This window comes from Danio rerio, chromosome 5 (assembly GCF_049306965.1).
Source record: "Danio rerio strain Tuebingen ecotype United States chromosome 5, GRCz12tu, whole genome shotgun sequence".
Lineage (NCBI taxonomy): Eukaryota > Metazoa > Chordata > Actinopteri > Cypriniformes > Danionidae > Danio > Danio rerio.
Window position 1 is genome coordinate 67,473,115 of NC_133180.1, and position 19,537 is coordinate 67,492,651.

Sequence of the window (19,537 nt, forward strand, 5' to 3'; positions counted from 1 at the left end):
CAAAATCTTTCCACGCAATGAGCCAGAGACTGTTTAGATGCATGTCACTGACGAGAAGAATGGCATCGTGACGTTGTATCCTAACGTCATGGGGACATAGCTTTTTGTTTAGAAATGAAAATTGGGTTGATGTCAATGTCCAACATCCAACCTAAAATCAACCAAATATTAACGTCTAATCATTTTACAGTTTGACGTTGTGTGGACGTTACCACTATGATGTCTAGCAGATTTTTGGTTTTGGTTGCCATACCTGACAAATAAATGTCAGTACTTGACATCAATACCGTGTTCGTTTAAGATGTTGGCTCGATGTTGGATTTTGGTCACTTCCTGACACAACCAATTATCAATGTCTATGATGTTACAGCTTGATGTGTGGACGTTACCACTATGAAGTCTTTCAGATGTTGGATTTTAGTCGCCATACCTGGCGAATAAATTTCAGTATTTAACGGCAATAGAGTGTTCTTTTAAGATGTTGGCTCGACATTGGATTTTGGTCACTTTCCTACACAACATAAAACCAAATATCAACATCATTTGACATCGTTATTGGACGTCAAAATAACGTTGTCCTTAGAAGCTGGCTAGACATTGAACTTTGGTCACCTGACATCACAACCTAAATCTAACCTAATATTAACGTCTTATGACATTGTGTGCCTGCTGGGCAATAACTAAATGCACTACAGAATGTTACGTTTACACACATTACATGTAAATCATCAGCTTTTTACAGTGTAATACTCACTACCCACTAATCTTGAGTACTTTTGAAAGGTCTACTTTTTACTCATACTTTGAGTAACATTCACTCTATAACACTACATAACGCACTACATTTTTAGGCAAGTAATGGTACTTTGATTTTCAATACTCTTTCCACCACTGGAGTTCACCTAAAATTGAATATTTCCTCACTATTTCCTTACACTCAAAAATATTAATAAACACATTTCTTCTGCTGAACTCAAAACAACATATTTTGAATGTTGGAAACCAGCAGATTGACTTCCATTTCAGAAACAAAAAAATAATGGGAGTCAATGGCTGCTGCTTTCCAACATTCTTCAAAATATCTTGTTTTGTGTTGAACAGAAGAAAGAAACTCAAACCAGTTCGGAGCAAGTGGAATATAAATGCTGACAGAAATGGAGTTTTTTGATGAGCTGTCTCTTTAATTCTTAAAACGCAATGGAATTAGCTACTGGCACTTCTGGAGTCTTAAAAACATATTCTAATTTTTAAAATAATACATGAACAGATTCTGAACATTATTAGCATTTATACTTATCAAGCCTAAATGTACTGCCAAGTCACAGGTATTAAATGTGTGTTGCTGGTATATGTGTATGTTTGTGTGTATATTTTATATAAACTGCCATTAGCTATTGACTTTGAAACATAATTGTTCATTAAACCAACATGGCATATGCTAAAAGTCTTCTTTAATGTTTTAGTATAGAAGAAAAGTCACCTACATCTTCATTTTTAGGCTCAACTGTTGTAAATTGTATTTATAACATTCTTTCATTCAAATATCTATTATAATGTTATGTGTGTGTGTGTGTGTGTGTGTGTGTGTGTGGCATTCACAGAGCTGCATTAGACTGATCCTGGTTATTAGTATCTGTTGTTCACTGTCAGCATGTGAGTGGTCAGATTTCACAGCTGTGATTGGCAGGAACACGTGAACTGAAGCTGCTGTCCATGAGGCCACTCGCTGCCTGAGGAAGCCACTGGAAATGAGATTAAAGCAAGTGTCTGGTTATAATGCAAAAACTGTTTTTCTTTAATCATCATGGGATGACTCTTGGTGACTTTTTTTCACACTATTAAAAATTCTGAACATGATTTGAATGTTAGAGGGTCAAAAAAGTCACAGTTGGGTCATTTGCTGTCAAAAAAATGAAGAAACACGAGAAAAACAAATAAATGAGAAATCATATGGTTTTGTGGTAAATCAGAACAAAAGTGTGCAACAATGAGGCACTGAAATATCAAGCGCTCAAAATGTACACATACTCTCTCTCTCACACACACATACACACGTGCAATTAAGTGCAAATTTAAGAATATGTGAAACAAAATAAGTCTATCCCTTTCTCCGTCATACAGCCACACACAATTTGTCTTATGGAATATTTAAGTCTGCATTTACTGACTTAGATGGAATATATAATTAATTGTCACTATAGAAATACCTTTGTGACAGTAATTAGTTGTCTAAAATGATGAATCCCTCAGGCTTCATCGGTAATTGAGGTGAAGCTGCTCCCTGCACAGGCTAATGATGATGAAGTGTGAACAGGTGTGTTGTAAAGCGTAATCACTTCACGAACGTCATTTAATCGTTCAATGACTCAACAAATAAAAGCAGTTTTGACGGTGTTGCAGGGAAACTTCTTTCAGAGCGACTGATACGGTTTTTTTTTTGACGACGACGACGACGACAACAAAAGAATAAGAAAAAACGGCTGAACATATTCCAATGTAACTTCTCAATCATTTATTAACTTCTATTTGTTTATTTTTATAAAATAGTCACATTTGAAGGGAAAATAGAACCAAAGACTATTTTAGCCTTTCGATAATGCCAAAATCATGATAACAGGCTAGCTTTAGAGCGTTTTCACTTAAGCTGATTTCGTCAACTAGCCTACTCGTACGTGCGGCCATTACACTCGACAGCTACTGAAAGCGTGCTTCTCTCTAGACCAGGGATGTCAAACTCAATTCCTAGAGGGCCGCAGCCCTGCACAGTTTAGTTCCAACCCTAATTAAACACACCTGATCAAACTAATTAAGTGCTTCAGGCTTGTTTGAAACCCACAGGTTAGTGTGTTGGAGCAGGGTTGAAACTAAACTGTGCAGGGCTTCGGCCCTCGAGGAATTGAGTTTGACATCCCTGCTCTAGACTATAAGGGAAAGGGGGAGGAGGGGAGACATGTTACTAAATCGTAAAGAGGAGAACTTCGTAACTTGAGTATGAAACATGATATTTTGGTTCCTAATTAATACAACATTAATTTTATAGCACCAGTAATCTGCAAAATATGCAAGTTTTTATTTGGCTCTTGTCTTTACGTTGTTAGAAATGGCTGATGTAACCTTAAGGCATTTGGTTCCTTTATTTGTTAAAATTAACTGTATGTTTGAAGGAAATGGCTTATTTATTACTAAAGGTATAACTAGTTAAACCTTTTATAGTTAACCATATATAGTAGTTTCTTGTGTTTCATGATGCCATCCTTTAGTATCTTCCATTCTTGCTGAAAAAAAACCCCCAACATGCTGGTAAGGTAGGCCTATGTTGTTCTTATGCTCTTTTTGCTGGTCTTTGTTAGTTAGGATCAGCACTGAAACCAGCAAGACCAGCATCAAAATCTTATGCTGTTGTTGTGTTTTTTTTTTTTTTTCTCCTCCAGCAGGTCTGTATTCAGATTTTGGCTAAAATGCTTTTCAGCTACTTTCAAAATGTAAGATGTTTAACAGCCAGCAGGCTGATTCTGCAGATGTTTCTTATGTAGCAGAGTTTAGCTGCAATGATGAGTGAAAGAATGCATCTTGACTTGGTATTGTTGCTTTTTGGCATCATTGACCAAGGTTTGATTGAGGTTTAATCTTCTCTCTGAGCTGCTAACAGATGAAGTTTAAAGAAGTTTGATCTAAGTGCTGTTTAGCATTGCTGAAACCTCAAAATGAAGCAAAGATGGTCTGTCTATCACTGAACATGTATATTCTTTATTTTACAGTGAGGACTTTTTCCCTAGTGGCACAAGTTGTGGATTATGCAGAGGTCTTTCTGGAAGATTTTGGGGAGTGGTAAACTCAGACTCTCATGGGTCTGGGAAAATTCCATGGCTCTATTTTTAGATGGGGAGTATCAATGCTCCATTTTTAAACACTCTTATAAGGGTCGGTAAAGGGCGCTTAATGTCCTGTAACGCTGTTTTGCCAAATTGCTTGACTAAAAACCATGTAACTGATGAAATGGTGACCACTTTTAGGTGGGTAAACTGCAAACTTAAAATGTGCCAAAATAAAGAACGTAAATTTCACAAACTCCACATTTTCATGCTGAGGTTTTTCAGGCCATTCACAAAGAATTTGACTGTTTCCCATTTTATGTTAGCTAGTATACACCCAAGTAAGGTAAAAGTTATTTTATAGCACCTTTCACCTATTGTCTCTTGCAAAATATTGCAACTGCTTAACCTTTTTGTGATTTTTTTTTTATTTTATTTTTTTTAATTATTTTTATTATTATTTTTTAAGATGCTAAATTTTAACAATGCAATTTTAAGAATAGATTGACACTGTCAGTCTCTAATATGTCTTAAATTCACATGTTTTTGACTCCAATCTATGCATTTTAAATTGCATAAATCAACTAAATATGACTTTTTTTTTTCTTTACTAAAAAAGTAAACTGAAGCTTTAATATAAAGGTGTAAATTTTCAAGCATATGTGTAAAATGTAATTTAGCCAATTAATGTAATAATAAATTAATAATTTTAATTCTTGGAACAAATAATCAGCCTTTTTGTTTCAGAAATGGCACAATGTATAATTTCAGCATCAATATTGTAATGTGAGAATCCACAATAGCCACATAACAGAATGTGGAGTTGATCTGGTAAAACAGTTCAGAACACATGAAGTCTTTTCAGTTTAACCTAAATAAAGAAATTATCAGTGGCATGTGTTTTTAAGGCCTGTAAATCAAGATTTTAAGTGAATTTAAAACATTTGTGCACATTCTTACAATTGTAGATTTAACAAAGATTTATTGTATAAAATATATACCACTAAGACTGTACACAGCGTTATTGGACATTTTGATTATTTTATTTATCCCTGAATACTGATATGCTTTGTTTGCTCTACTGTATTTATCTATGCTGGTAATTTTATTATATTTTATGCACTCCTCAACAAAACCACCCCAAACAATATAAAATGATTCTTTCCAACTAGAGCTATTCAAAATAACTGGTGAAGTTTTATATTACAATATATAGCTAAATATCACAATGCAAGTTTTCCAATATCATGCAGCTCTACTCACATTAAGTCTTTTTGATTTAGAGCAAGACATACAGAGGGAGAGAGGGACTTTTTATAATGGTCTTCCCTTCTCCCATTATTTCCATCTTTAATCACAGCTCTGTCATCTCTCATTTCGCTGTAATTGAAAGCTGTGTGCTGAAGAACTTCTGTACTCCTATTGGTCAACAGCGTGAAGGACCAAAAAAAAAAAAAAAAAAAAAGTCTTCAAGGTCATGGAGTGTCTCATTCATTTAATAAGACACAAAGTAAAGTTTTTCTACCATGTTTAACAATAGCATGGTTGAATTTAAAACCGTATTCTTCATGAGCAGCCCATATAAAGAAACTAAACAATGATTTCATACGCCATGTATCAGTCAGTGAGGTCTTGGCTTGTATGTTGATCTGCTCCACACACTTGCTGTACTGTAACAAGCTGTGACAGATGGTAGACACTGTAAATCCAGCATTAACTCTTGCATGCGATATAAAAATGTTCTCTATATAAATTAATTAAGCCATTTAAATTGAATGGAACGGTGTAAAACATTTAAAAAGTTTCGTCAGATGTTATTATTTTGCATTAAGACAAAATATAGAATTGGCGCAATAACCTAGTGGTTAGCGCGCCGACATATGGTGCAATAGCACATCAGAGCGACGTGAGTTCGAATCCCGGCTCGACGACAGTTCCCTACCCTACCCCCCTCTCTCTCTCTTTCCCCCCCACTTTGTTTCCTGTCTCAATACTGTCCTATCTAAAAAAGGCCAAAAATAAGTCTTAAAAATATATATATAGAAAAGGAGATATACGAGTAATTTACGAAACAAAAGCAAAATAGATCAATCAAGATAAAATTAAAGTACAAACTTTTGGGCCCCATGTCTGGAATTACTTAAAATCACTAAATCCGCCCCTGGGTTTAACCCCGGTGTCCTGACCAAACTCCCTTCATCGGCCCTTAACTATCATGGCCTCCCAGTCATCCCCATCCGCTGAATTGGCTCTATCACTGTCTCTCCGCTTCCCCTATTCACCTTATTCTCAGCTGTCGAGTGAGCGCTGCCATTTGAATCTTTTTGTCTCGCGACTTCCGGTCACATTCACTTCCATTCATTTTTTGACGTTAACAACTGCTCGTTACGCTGGTTGATGTTGCAATTTAATATTTTCTTATTATATTATGCTACTTGGTCTGTATAGTCATGCAAACATTTGTTTGTTGAGCAAGTAGTTTGGCCATTTTCTGCCGTTTATTATTCCTAGTCATTTCTCCCATAGGTGACAGAATCGGAAGTTCTAAGACAATCGCGAAAACAGGCGCACTTCCGCATTTTAGAATAAGGTCAATAGCTGGTGTGTGATGAGCGCACTGGTGCCGTTGTCCTGTGGCTGCCGTTGCATGATCCGAGTGGATGCTGCACACTGGTGGTGGTGTGGAGACCTCCCCCTCTCATGATAGTAAAGCGCTTGGGTGTATGGCCATACACGATAAATACACTTTGTAAATACACACATTACATTAAATAAGAGTCAGCAACATTGATTTCTGTACAAATTTATTACTATTTATAAATTAGTAGTCTATTCAAACCACATTACAGATTTAGATTTTGGTCACATTTGAAATAGCAGTTATCTGAACACTTTGCAATATTTATATAAATTCGGGCATTCACATAAGGGCATCTTGAAATATGACCAGTCTATCCGTCAGGGGTGTATATTTTAATGAGGTGCTGCAGTTCTGAAGGGTAGCCGGTGAGGGGACACCTGTGGTTGGCTTTCACGTACACGTATATACACCTGTAACAGAACACGTAGCCGGACGTGGCCAGCGCGGTGTCATTGGTGCGCACTTTCCTGCAGATCGGACACACTTTGATGTGTGTGTGAGACGTCTCCTGGCTGTGAAGGTGGAGGGGGGGAGGAGGTGTCGGGAGGGAGGTCAAGGACTTCACGGTGCTCTGGTTTTCCGACGAATACCACCATTCCAGGAACTGCAGGAAAAACACGCCAATCGACAAGCTGGTGGACAGAGACACCGCCACACCACCGACCGCCGTCGAGACCACTCGCTGTAATTTCTCTCCAAAGCTGCAAACAGGATAGGATTTAGTTTAAGTACACAGCTTTATATTTTGATGTGCAAAAAAACGTAAAGGTACTAAAAATGATTAATTTATTAATTAATGGATGTATTTCAAGCATCAAATAAATTAATGCTTGTGAGAAACTGAAGTTGCTGAGACTTTAGCATGTTAATGTACTTCCAACTGAAGTGAGATATTGAGTAGGGGGCGGGGCTTTCTTTATGCACATCATTCCCTCATAACAAACTAATGGTAAGAGGGGCATGGTTAAAAGAATTGCTATGAAAGCCATCAAATCGGCATTCCAAATGCGGAAGTGAATGGTTAGAGTGTCTAGTTTGTGTACTTTTACCTTCATTTACAGAGGGCACCTACTAAATGCTATTTAATGTAACAGTAGTTTATAGACAAAAAAATCCTGCAAATTTGGACCAAGATGACATATTAAAATACTCTAAAAATACTCACAAAGAAAAGGTTTTTAATCATTTAAAATATATTAAAATTTAAGGCTGATTTACACTTCTGCGTCAAGCACATGCGTATGCTATGGGGCAGCCTACACATGGACGCACAGCCCTCGCCGTGGCTGTCGGCGTTGCTGTTTTGCACCTCTCAAAAAATCGAACTACACGTCGCAGCAGCGCATAGCGCAAGCTCTGTGATTGGTCAGCTTGGAAGTACTGACGAGTATGGGTGGGACCGAGAACCGCGTGAGTCTGTTGGAGCGACTGTTTACAAGTGTCCAGTCCCGTGAAGGAGCTTCAGATGAAAAGTTTTGTTGTGTTTACCTTATGGTTAAAGTTGTTGCACGTCCGCCGGTTCCTGCCTCAAAATGAGCGAGTTTGAACCACTTGTACATTAAGGAAGCATTAAAAAAAAACACTAGCGAAGAGACTCGACCGGAGGAACATTTACACTTCACTGCCAACTAGTGTATCGGAAGTGTTATTGTAGAACAACAGAAACAGCGCTCAGAAGTATAAATGCATGGCTACGTGCGTTGCATGCGCCATGGGTCACGCCGATCACTTAACGCAGAAGTATAAACCAGGCTTTACTGTGCCATACTTATTATATTACATGCTTTAAGAAGTACAGGTCAAAATAAGTTTATCTTTTAATTTTTGTGTAAATGTTATGATGAATGACAGCTGAACAATATGTCCACAATATTTTTTCATTTTATTGCAACAACGGTTATTTGAAACGTCAAACTTTAATATGCTTTGTATGTATATAAAATCGCTTGAGAATTTAATTTGACGTGAACACATAAATACGTCTCATTTCTTTCTAATGGACTTTCAAGTAAATTGTCTTGACCTAAAGTTTTATATAATGTCTTAAGTATACTTGGTAAATAATAAGAAAAACAATGCACGTTCGAATTGATAACAGCATAACAAACAAAATGCAAAAATTAGGGCCGGCGCGTCCATGGAGGTGACCTAGGTGGCTGCCTAGGGTGCCAGAACAGTGAGGGCCCTAGTTCATGAACTGGTCACTAGAGTTTTCACTTTCAGGTTGAGCGCTGCGAGACAGTACCTTGCCCTGGCAAAAATCTATTTAGTTTACATTTATTTTTCTATATAGATAATGTATACGCAGCACTAAGAATATTAGAGTATGGGATTGCCCAGGGACAGAAAAAGAAGACAACTAACCTATATTCAATATACAGATATTAGTTAAAAATATTTACATGAGTTTTCCAAAACTTTGTGGGTTTTACTGATTTTCCAAAACTTTTCTGTGAAATGCCATCTCAGAATTCCATGACTTTTCCTAAATTTAGTGTTTTTTTTCCTGATTTTTCAGCACTTTTCTGGAAAATGCCATGTCAAAATGACTTTTCCAGGTTTTCCATGGCTGTATGAACCCAGCAATATAGTTTGCAAATTAAAGCACTAAATAAACTCACCTTTGACCGGAGCTCAATTCTGGGCCTGAAGGCTTGAGATCCAGACTGTGTATGTCATTAGCCGTGAGATATGACAGTTTAACCCCGGCAAGCCACAGAAGTGGAGAATGTGTCCGTGTTTTGCCGAAAACGTACAAAAGCTGTTGGCAGAAGACCCAGCCGTCCCACGCCATGCACACGAAAGGATACGCAGCCAAAAACGCCCTGTACATCTTCTGCAGGAAGGACTGCGGCAAGCGGATGGAGAAATCGTCCTCGTCTCTCTGTCGCGCCAGGATTTTCTCCAGTTTGGTGTGCAGGTATGGAATGAGGGCCAGCAGGAGTAAAGAGCGCCAGTGTTGCCTCCGCCGCAGTCCCAAATGGGCAGCACGGGCACTATGTGATCCCACACGCTTCAGGCCATAGAAGTTCTCTGAAAATGAGGCGCTGGTGCGGGACAGGAAGTGATGCTGCAATAACATATCCAGGATTACGTAAATCTCATCAAACCTCCTCCAGAGAACTCCATAGCGGGCAGGGTTAGATGTAGCGAGAATCTGTGGAATGTAAATACGGTAGTTACATTTTTTAAGGATATTTTTAGGGTTGTTCCGATACCGATACTAGTATCAGGAATACTTGCTGATACTGCAAAAATTCTGGCATCTGTGAAACCATAAACCAATCTGATACCATCTCTTTAAATGAGACTTATGCCTGCTGGCTTTACTTGGAGCTAGCAGTATACACCAGTGGTTCCCAAAGTGGGGGTCATGAGACAATGAGGAGGGGTTGCTTGGTGATTTCCAAAAATATCATATATGTTATTAAACTATTAGAATAACCATATTTTAGCCATAACCTACAGAAGATAAAAACAGTATTTATTAGTTGCATCAAATCGAAGAAGTAGTGCAGTAGGTAGTGCTGTCGCCTCACAGCTAGAAGGTCGCTGGGTCGAGCCTCAGCTCAGTTGGCGTTTCTGTGTGGAGTTTGCATGTTTTCCCTGCGTTTTCCCTGCAAAACCCGCGGGTTTCCTCCGGGTGCTCCGGTTTCCCCCACAGTCCAAAGACATGCGATACAGGTAAACTGGGTAGACTAAATTGTCCTTAGTGTATGAGTGTGTGTGTGAATGTGTGTGTGGATGTTTCCCAGAGATGGGTTGCGGCTGGAAGGGCATCCGCTGCGTAAAAACTTGCTGGATAAGTTGGAGGTTCCTTCCGCTGTGGCGACACCGGATTAATAAAGGGACTAAGCCGACAAGAAAATGAATGAGTTGCATAAAATAACAACATGCAAAAAAAAGGCTCTAGCCTTTTAATTCTTTTTCCATTGGATTGGGACCCCTGGGGTTATTACGCTAGACACACCAATAGTGTTAATTGCAGCAGACCTTAGATTTTACGACACAATTTTACATTTTGATACCTTTACAGCACTCACGTACACTATATATATATATATACATACACACATATATATATACATCATGCTCAACATAAATGAGTACACCCCATTTGCAAAATTAATATTTTAATCCATTTTTAAGAGAATAACGGTCATATATTTTGGTACATAACCGATATGTTTATTGAAATAATGCTTTAGTCATCGAACATCTTTAGAAATGGAAGGACGATACATTATTTATGGGACATATTGCAGAAAATATAAACAAATTACAAAATTTTAACAAAATATTATAGATTTTTTTGTTTCTCTTGATTTTTTCTCTTTTTTATCTTTATTTAATGGTTTTTCCCAAACATACATTTGTATGTACCAATTTTGGACTGTAATAAGTTTTTTGTTAGATTAGCTCCAAATTTGGCTTCAGAACTGACTAATCTAATATATTTGCACAAATATTGTAAAGCATCCTATTGAAAATGTGAATTTAACTGAGAGATCTGTGAGGTGTGCACTCATATATGCTGAGAACTGTATATATGTAATTAATATACACGTATAAATAATACATTTACTGTACTTTACCTTAATAGAAAGGAATCATTCTACAAGTAATATTTTAAATAGATTATTATTAATAATACAAAGGAAATACATTCCAAATAATGTTTTGGACACATTTATTACACTAGTGTTTTACAAGTGTACTCATAGTCTTTATGAAGAAACCAGACAGGCACATTTTACACCTGCCCTAAATTGAGTTCCTTTTGATCTTCTTTCTTTGACATACTATCTAGGGATCCTTATATTCCTGTGAAACCCTGCCCAATAATAGCAATTTTTTGCTTTACCTCCTAATGACGCTTTACGTAGTTTCATATTGATCTTACTGTTTTCGCCTCATTGCTAAACACTGTATTTGATTGCAACTTCCTCACGATGCTGTCATTGATGTTTCAGTCAGCATCCCCGTAATGGCGTGTAATAATGCGCCTACATAAATTCTGATAGTTTTACCGTAAAAAAGAAGCCACAAAGTAAACGATGGAGCATAATATGGGAAAATGGACTATTTATTTTATCCATGCGCTATTTATCGTCACAGTCCAAAACTCAAGGAGTACAAATGCAGGAGTACAGTATGATGAAAAAGCGAGCATACCTTGACAGCATGCAGTAAAGCGGGTTTGACAGCGGTCATTAAAGAGTCCTGCGCTAAAACCTCAAACACTGAGGGTCGATCTTCAGCCGGGGCAGCTGTGGTTAAATGAGCTCCTCGCTCCGCCATCACACCTGATGAGGAAAACTACTGCAAACAACAATAACGCCTTCCTACAGGTACGTCAGTCGAGCCTTTTAATGAGGACAATGGTGCTCATTTTACCAAACAAAATAATTCAGGAGAGTTACAGTGCTGGAAATCAACGCACTGGTCAACGGTCATCATCTGTCGCAACACTTTTTTTTCCCTGTCAGACGCGTTTTCTTCTTGGGGCTTTAACATCAATAAAACGGGTTTGTACTGACACCTGCTGTGCTGGAGGGTTCATGATAATCTACTGTAGACCTACAATCTGTGTGTGTATTTCGTAGAGTTTTACATTTTATAGGACAATTGAATTTAGATAAAAAGGAACCAAAGGAATCATATGAATAAATCCTTTAAAGATGAATCAAATGAATCACTTGCATATATCAACCTGTGGCGTCACAGCGGCGCAGTGGGGTGCACGATCGCCTCACGGCAAGAAAGCCGCTGGTTTGAGCCCCTGCTGGGTCAATTGGCAATTCTGTGTGGAGTTTGCATGTTCTCCTCAAACTTGTGTGTGTTTCCTCTGGGTGCTCCGGTTTCCCCCACAGTCCAAAGACATGCGGGTATAGTTGAATTGGATAAACTAAATTGTGTGTGTATACATACATGCATACATACATGCATAACGTTGCAATCAGTACTATTAAACCCTGTTTGAATTTTTTTTTCTTTTTTAAATATTTCCCAAATTATGTTTAACAGAGCAAAGAAATTTTCACAGCATGTCTGATAATATTTTTTCTTCTGGAGAAAGTCTTATTTGTTTTATTTCGGCTAGAATAAAAGCAGTTTTTTAATTTTTTATGAACCATTTTAAGGTCAAAATAATTAGCCCCTTTAAGCTATATTTTTTCGATAGTCTACAGAACAAACCATCTTAATACAATAACTTGCCAAATAACCCTAGCCTGCCTAGTTAACCTTATTAACCTAGTTAAGCCTTTAAGTCACTTTAAGCTGTAGAAGTGTCTTGAAAAATATCTAGCAAAACATTATTTACTGTCATCATGGCAAAGATAAAATAAATCAGTTATTAGAAATGAGTTATTATAACTATTATGTTTAGATAGCCGTTTGAGTTGTGAATGAGCCAAATAGGCTTAAAACACCTGTTTACTGTAGTAAAAACCACTTTCTATAATCAAGTACATTTTTTGCTTCCATGTTTAAAAAAAATCAAAACAGCCACTTTTCTAATTAAACTGTGAATTTAAACATATATAAACATTAAAACTACAGGCTAATTCACACATTTCATGATCTGATTCATAATAAATAAGGCTTTTTTAAAATACCACAACACTTGATGTTTCCATCTCTAACAGTGACTCTGGCAGTTTAAATGAGTACATTCACTAAGTGGTTCTGTCACTGTGTTTAATCCTTTCTGAGCAAGACTGTATGGTATAGTTAATGCCACAGGCACTTTAATGTGTTTTATTTTGGTAGTTCATTTTGAAATTTAAATAGCGAAATGTTCGATATGAGGCGAGGCAGTAGCGCAGTAGGTAGTGCTGTTGCCTCACAGCAAGAAGGTCGCAGGATCAAACCTCGGCTCAGTTGGCGTTTCTGTGTGGAGTTTGCATGTTCTCCCTGCCTTCGCGTGGGTTTCCTCCGGGTGCTCCAGTTTCCCCCACAGTCCAAAGATATGCGGTACAGGTGAATTGGGTAGGCTAAATTGTCCATAGTGTGTGAATGTGTGTGTGGATGTTTCCCAGAGATGGGTTGTGGCTGGAAGGGCATCCGCTGTGTAAAAACTTGCTGGATAAGTTGGCGGTTCATTCCGCTGTGGCGACCCCGGATTAATAAAGCGACTAAGCCGACAAGAAAATGAATGAATGAATGTTCAATAAATGCTACTTTTTCGAGGAAACAGCTGTGATTATGAGGTGAGCACCGATGAAACTGTAGATGGGAAACCCGATTGCTCCTCCATGACATTGGTGTACGTGTTATACAAGTGTATCTATAATATCTCTGCACAGCTGTGGTTTGCTGATCAAATGAAAAACGAAAGACGGGGAGGAGCCGGATTCTTCGACCGTTTTCATATCAAATTTAAAGGGGACAGGCGATAATTTAGTGTTTAGTTTATGAGCTAATCGTAAGAGTTTTTGAGATGCTGAATAGAATTATAGGCTACAGCCCCCCTAAAATAGGCCTAACAACGCCCATGACCTCAGAAACTTTTTTAAATAATAACAGAATCAAATAGAAGACAAATGGATAGACTTTCCACACTCAACCATCAACACTCTCTTCCGACATCTCCCGCATTTCTCCAGTGTGGATTTTCATGTGTTTCTTGAGCTGTAATGAATATGTGAAACTCCTGAAGCACTGATCACACGTGTACGGTTTCTCTCCGGTGTGAATCCTCTCGTGTGTCTTCAGGACTCCTAACTGAGTGAATCTCTTGTCGCAGTGTGAACACTTGTGAGGTTTCTCTCCGGTGTGAATCCTCTGGTGTGTTCTGAGGTGTTGTATCTGACTGAAACTGGTGTCGCAGTGTGAACACTTGTAAGGCTTCTCTCCAGTGTGAATCCTCTGGTGCCGTTTCAATTCTTCAACCCTAATGAAAGTCTTCTCGCACTCGAAGCACACGTACTCTCTCACCCCAGAGTGGAACTTCTGATGTTTTCTTAAATACTGTTGATGTGTGAAACTCTTTCCACACACCGAACACGAATAAGGCTTCTCGTTTGTATGAACTCTGAGGTGGCTGATCAGATCTGACGGCTTCAAAAATGTCTTGCCGCATTGATCGCATTTGTGTGGTTTCTCTCCAGTGTGAGTCATCATGTGCTGTTTAAGGTTCGATGAGCATCCGAATCTCTTCCCACACTGAGCACAAGCGAAGGGTTTCTCTCCAGTGTGGATCCTCGTGTGTTCTTTAAGCCTTTCTTTGCGTGTGAAACTCTTTCCGCATCGATCGCATGTGAATGCTTTCTCTCCGTTGTGGATTGTGATGTGATTATTAGGTCGCCTAAAACTCTTCCAACAATGAGTGAAGGTGAAGCATTTCTTTTCTCTCCTTTCAATAAAAAAAATACCACAAGTCTGTAAATGAGGGATTTTCACCGCTTCGACTTGTTTCTCCTCTTCACTCCCCTCATTCGCTTCAATTAGATCTGAAATCAAATGAAAGAAAAGATTCAAGTTAATACTGTTCAAAGCTTCTAAAGGTTCAGGACACCCTGGAGAACTTTTTTTTTATATATTAACAGATTTGTGTGTGTTGAGCATCAGTTAAGACAATGTTAGCATCTGTCAGCTTTCATTGTGGGGAAAACTGGATAATTTTGAGCTTTTGTCAGCTAATTTCCGCTTCCGGGTTTAAAATGATTTTTGGGGCGGGATCAAAATGGGTGACGTAGCGCAGTACTGCAAGTACAATGATGACGCGTCGGTTTCTCATTATTATTCATAGCGGAGGTTTCTTATCCTATGAGAAGAGCCGGCTACTTAATTATTCATGAGAGCACGACAGCACGTGCTTTCCGAAGGCAAGGCAGAGGCAGACCTGCCAGACCAGTGCCAAACTCAAGCTGTGGTTCACGGACCCACGGCACACAGTAGCCGTTTATGAAGGCTTGTATGTGTTTGTTTCCATGATCCACGGGGTTTGTTGCATGTTTTTCCCCGCGATCCTGTCAGGGCCGATCATACAGCAAAGCTGTGTGTGTGATGCTAGCATTTTTGTCGGGAGAGCAGTACAAGAATTGGAGAATGGCGGATGTTGTCTTGTATCAGGAGTTCATTCACATTCAGACACGTCGCCGTGCTGCTGTGTTTGCCTAAATCCTCCGATTACCAGCTGGACTAATGGTTAAAATAGGCAGGTCAGGAGACCTGCTGCACTGAGTCTGCATTTAAGATCTATGGTTCAGACCCGGGGATTGAGGGAAAAGTCCTTATTTATAGTGTTTATATGAACACGATTATCTTTATAATGATATAAATTGTGGTTGTCTGTATATGAGATTACGAATAACAAATGTAGTAGGGCATTAAATTCCAGTTTTTTTCTTTGCATTTTAACTTTGTAAACTATAAACTCATGCGTCTCCTCACGGTTTGTCTCATTTTGTGAGCTAACTGACATCAACAGTTGTTCGCTCCCCTTCTCCCCTGCAGGCCGCGCCCACTCCTGCCTGATGCTTGCGGAGCTCCACGCCCATTAATCATGCATCTTTTGAAAAAATTCTAAAGTAGACTTTAACCGAAAGTGGGGGGTGTCATGGCCCTTTAAAGGTGAATAATAGAAATTCCCATACAGTGAGTCTCAAACACAATTGTTCTCTTGTTCTCATGAAAATTCCATGAGTGTAAAGCTCGATGAAAAATCGGAACACAAAACAGACTGTTGCGTGACTCACGGGGCACGACCTCCAAATTTGCATGTACTTTAGGTCACGTTCTATGTCATCTGGACCTGAAAAGCTGACACATTATCAGGAGATCACCAGCCAAAAAGCACACTGATAATTTGCTCTGGAATTATTATTATGAACGCCTAAGGCTGCGTTTGATACACCTCAAGGTTTCCTTGTAATACAACATTTACCATTTTGCTCCATTAGTTCTTTTTAGGTTTATCTAAGATTATATTAAACTTACTATTTATGTGGGACTCTTATTTTGAAAAGGAGAAACACAGATTGTTTTTTATACATTACAATGCATCGACTCCATGAGCCATCCGTTCATATGCTTGTCTGACACAAAACACAGGATATACATACAGATTGTAAATATATTCAGCTCCACCCTGAAGTAGGGAGGCAATGATTGAACGATTTCACTATTAATTGCGATTTAATTTGTCATGGTTAATTAATCATAAAGGCTTCTCAACACCGCGTTTTGACACAGAACAAACTGCTGCAACTAAAGTTGCGCCAACTTATGCCAACTGTGCGCTAGTGTAAAGTTCCAAGTTTGTATACTGAGGCTAATACCCACGCACACTGGATTCACTATGGGTGAGGCTATTACCTAAGGGCCGTTCACATGTTATGTCTTTGCACGTGCACGTTTGTTATTTCTTTTCTTGCGTGCATATTGGGAGTGCACACGCGGCACAACACCCTCACGCTTTTCAGGTGCACCTAGGTAAAAGAATGGCACAAGCACACCGCAATTCACCTTACAAGAACTGACCGTTCAGCTTCACACTTTGTATGGAATATACACATTTCTACTTCAAAGACAAAAAAGAATAAAATGAAAAAACCTAACAAGTTATAGTCGATCAAAAGTGCCTTTCAGACAGAGGTTCAGCAGCCTTTGACTATATTTGTTCAATTTAAAAGGGAAATAATTAGCAAATATGATGCTCAGATTTACATTAGACAAATATTTTTATTTATTCTTTTTTAATTTATTTGTTCATTGTTTTGTCATTTATTTTCAGTGTAAAATTATTATTTATGTTTAAATGCCAAAAACTTGTTTTCACTCATTTTTAAGTCCAAAGAGAAATAGACTAATATTTGTTTTATTATTATTTTTTGTATTATTATTTAGTTATTGAGCAGCAATAAATAACAATTTAAAATAAAAGGAGTTTTCATGTGATTTTCTAAACTAGTAGTGTTTTGAATTTAATAAATGCATAATAATTGTGATAACCGTGAAACCATGATAATTATTCAGACTATAATCATACAACTAAAATCTATAATCGTTGCATCCCTACCCTGAAGAGGCATAAGATTTGCTTAATTGTGTGTTTTGTTAATTTATCATGTTTATTAAGAACGTTGCTGCATATATTTCAACAAACAAATGTAGACAGCTGAATATAAGTGTGTACATAGTGTAGAATGTAGCAATGAATGTAGACCACAATTTACCGCAGAGGTTGATATTAATTCCTGGTTGTGTTTTCTTTCACATCATAACTTTAAAATACAACACAATACATCTCTGCCTGTCTCTTTTTTTTAGTTTAACTATCATTTAAGCCTTATTGTATGTTTGTGTGTGTGTGAGAGAGGGAGGGAGCAAGCAGGCTGCATTTGTCAGAGCACAGCTCATTAATATTCACAACCTTTCCAAAAAAAGGTCAATTTGGACCTTCTGATTCTAGCGATAATTTATGGGAATAAATGAGCATATAAAACCATTTCTAAACTTATCTAAGCCATATACCTACTAGGTAGATATAAGAGCATAATTTAACTTATTAAATCAATGCAGTATATGGCACCTTTAATGTTTATTGTTCTTCAACACCCTTATTAAAGAATTGCTAATAAACACAAACCTATTTGTTCTTCAGAATCTTCCTGTTTAATTCTGCAGGGTTCTGGATCACTCATGTTTTCCAGTATTTATATATGAACTGATAGAGGAGGAGCTTCATGGAAAGAGGGGGAGCTTCATTACAGATGGAGGAGCTTTAATGAAAAAGGATGAGCTTCATGACTGGAGCAGATCTGCAAGGGAGGAAATGCTTCAGTTAAGGTTTTCTTCCATTAATAAACACATTCTATCTCCAATTTATCTATCTATTAATAGGAATAAATTAAGAAAATAAGAATAAAAAAAACAAAAAAAAAAAACTAATGCACAAATTTGTAAGAAGCAAACAAAAAAACATTAACTGTTGGCTAACCTAACTTGTTTATTTTGTTTGATAAACATGGTTCATCAATGAAAAACTAAATGCTATTATAACATCATAATACATATCTTGTGTATGTCACAAACATGGAGAAAGGTACTTTTATAATATTATAGTAAAAAGTCATTTTCATTTAGCAGTCTCATATCGAACTGGTTGAAGAATGGGAGTAACCTGTTTATTTGTCACCACAATAACTGTATAAGTGATATAGCAAAGGTCTAAAAATATGCATGATGAAAATATAGAAAGGGAAACACGGTTGAACAGATACATAAAAGAAAACAAACTAGCTGTTAAATATATGTTAAATCATCATTAGGTAGTTTTATCTGTCACATATGAAAGATTTATCAGCTGTGATATGAGCATTAAGCTGTTTACTATTTTAGGAAATCTCTTAAATAACCACTTAGCCAAAAAAATTACATCGAAATATAAATGGGAGGAAACGTTACATTCATAGCATAAGCAACTATAAATAACGTTAAGGTGTTTATATCTATGGTAAACATTTAAGTTACCTAATGCTACGTAACTTATATTAGCATTGATTACAAGAGTTAAAGCAGGTCAAACCGCGAGGTAATTGGTGGTAAAAATTCTCTATATCACACTCACGTATAATAATACACTTACTTTAAATAAACAGACGCACGACACCCATAACATAAGGATAATAATTCTATAACATGTAACGTTAGCCATACCTTGGGCGGGACATTTGCCTACGTTGTGTATTGTTTAGCGAATACCGATTGGCTGGCTGCATGGCTCAACGAATGCCGATTGGCTGCCTGTATGAGGCTCAGTGAATGTCGATTGGCTGCCTGCATGTAGCTCGGTGATGTTCGATTGGCTGCCTGTATTTCAATCATTCTTGGCAAAAGAGAGATTTATGGTCAGAGTGTGTAGCATACTCAAAACAATCATGTAAAATACCAGCAAAGTATTAAAACACATAATTATTGTCAAAGATTTTATCTTTAACAAACGAAATACCTAATATTATCCTTAACATATTCTTCCACGTTTTTCCTGACTTATTGTAGTACTACACCTTCTAATGCAGTATGCTTATTTACATAGACAATAATAAAGTATGACCATACATTTTATTCTATGTTT

At 37.6% G+C, this 19,537-nt stretch overlaps 3 protein-coding genes and 1 non-coding gene across 6 annotated transcripts in view; 2 read left to right on the plus strand and 2 right to left on the minus strand.

Annotated features, from left to right (window-relative positions):
• lrwd1 (leucine-rich repeats and WD repeat domain containing 1) overlaps positions 1 to 19,537 on the plus strand; it is a 779,065-nt gene that overhangs the window by 102,003 nt on the left and 657,525 nt on the right. The window lies entirely within an intron of this gene.
• On the plus strand, positions 3,544 to 3,642 carry LOC137495808 (Z30 small nucleolar RNA). The gene has a single exon (XR_011015785.1). It is a non-coding gene; the product is annotated as a Z30 small nucleolar RNA (small nucleolar RNA).
• Positions 6,600 to 11,944, minus strand: pex12 (peroxisomal biogenesis factor 12). The gene is made up of 3 exons (NM_200205.2): positions 11,629 to 11,944; positions 9,075 to 9,610; positions 6,600 to 7,154 (listed from the first exon to the last, which is right to left on the minus strand). Exons 1-3 carry the CDS (start codon positions 11,752 to 11,754, stop codon positions 6,764 to 6,766), a joined length of 1,053 nt encoding a protein of 350 aa, NP_956499.2. The 5' UTR covers positions 11,755 to 11,944; the 3' UTR covers positions 6,600 to 6,763.
• LOC101883779 (uncharacterized) lies at positions 11,948 to 19,148 on the minus strand. 2 transcript variants are annotated; one of them, XM_005165571.6, is made up of 3 exons: positions 19,120 to 19,148; positions 18,050 to 18,221; positions 11,948 to 14,909 (listed from the first exon to the last, which is right to left on the minus strand). In XM_005165571.6, exons 2-3 carry the CDS (start codon positions 18,102 to 18,104, stop codon positions 14,020 to 14,022), a joined length of 945 nt encoding a protein of 314 aa, XP_005165628.1. In that variant the 5' UTR covers positions 18,105 to 18,221; positions 19,120 to 19,148; the 3' UTR covers positions 11,948 to 14,019. The 2 variants fall into 2 exon arrangements, with proteins under 2 accessions (XP_005165628.1, XP_021332337.1); XM_021476662.3 differs by having other exon boundaries at positions 19,049 to 19,148.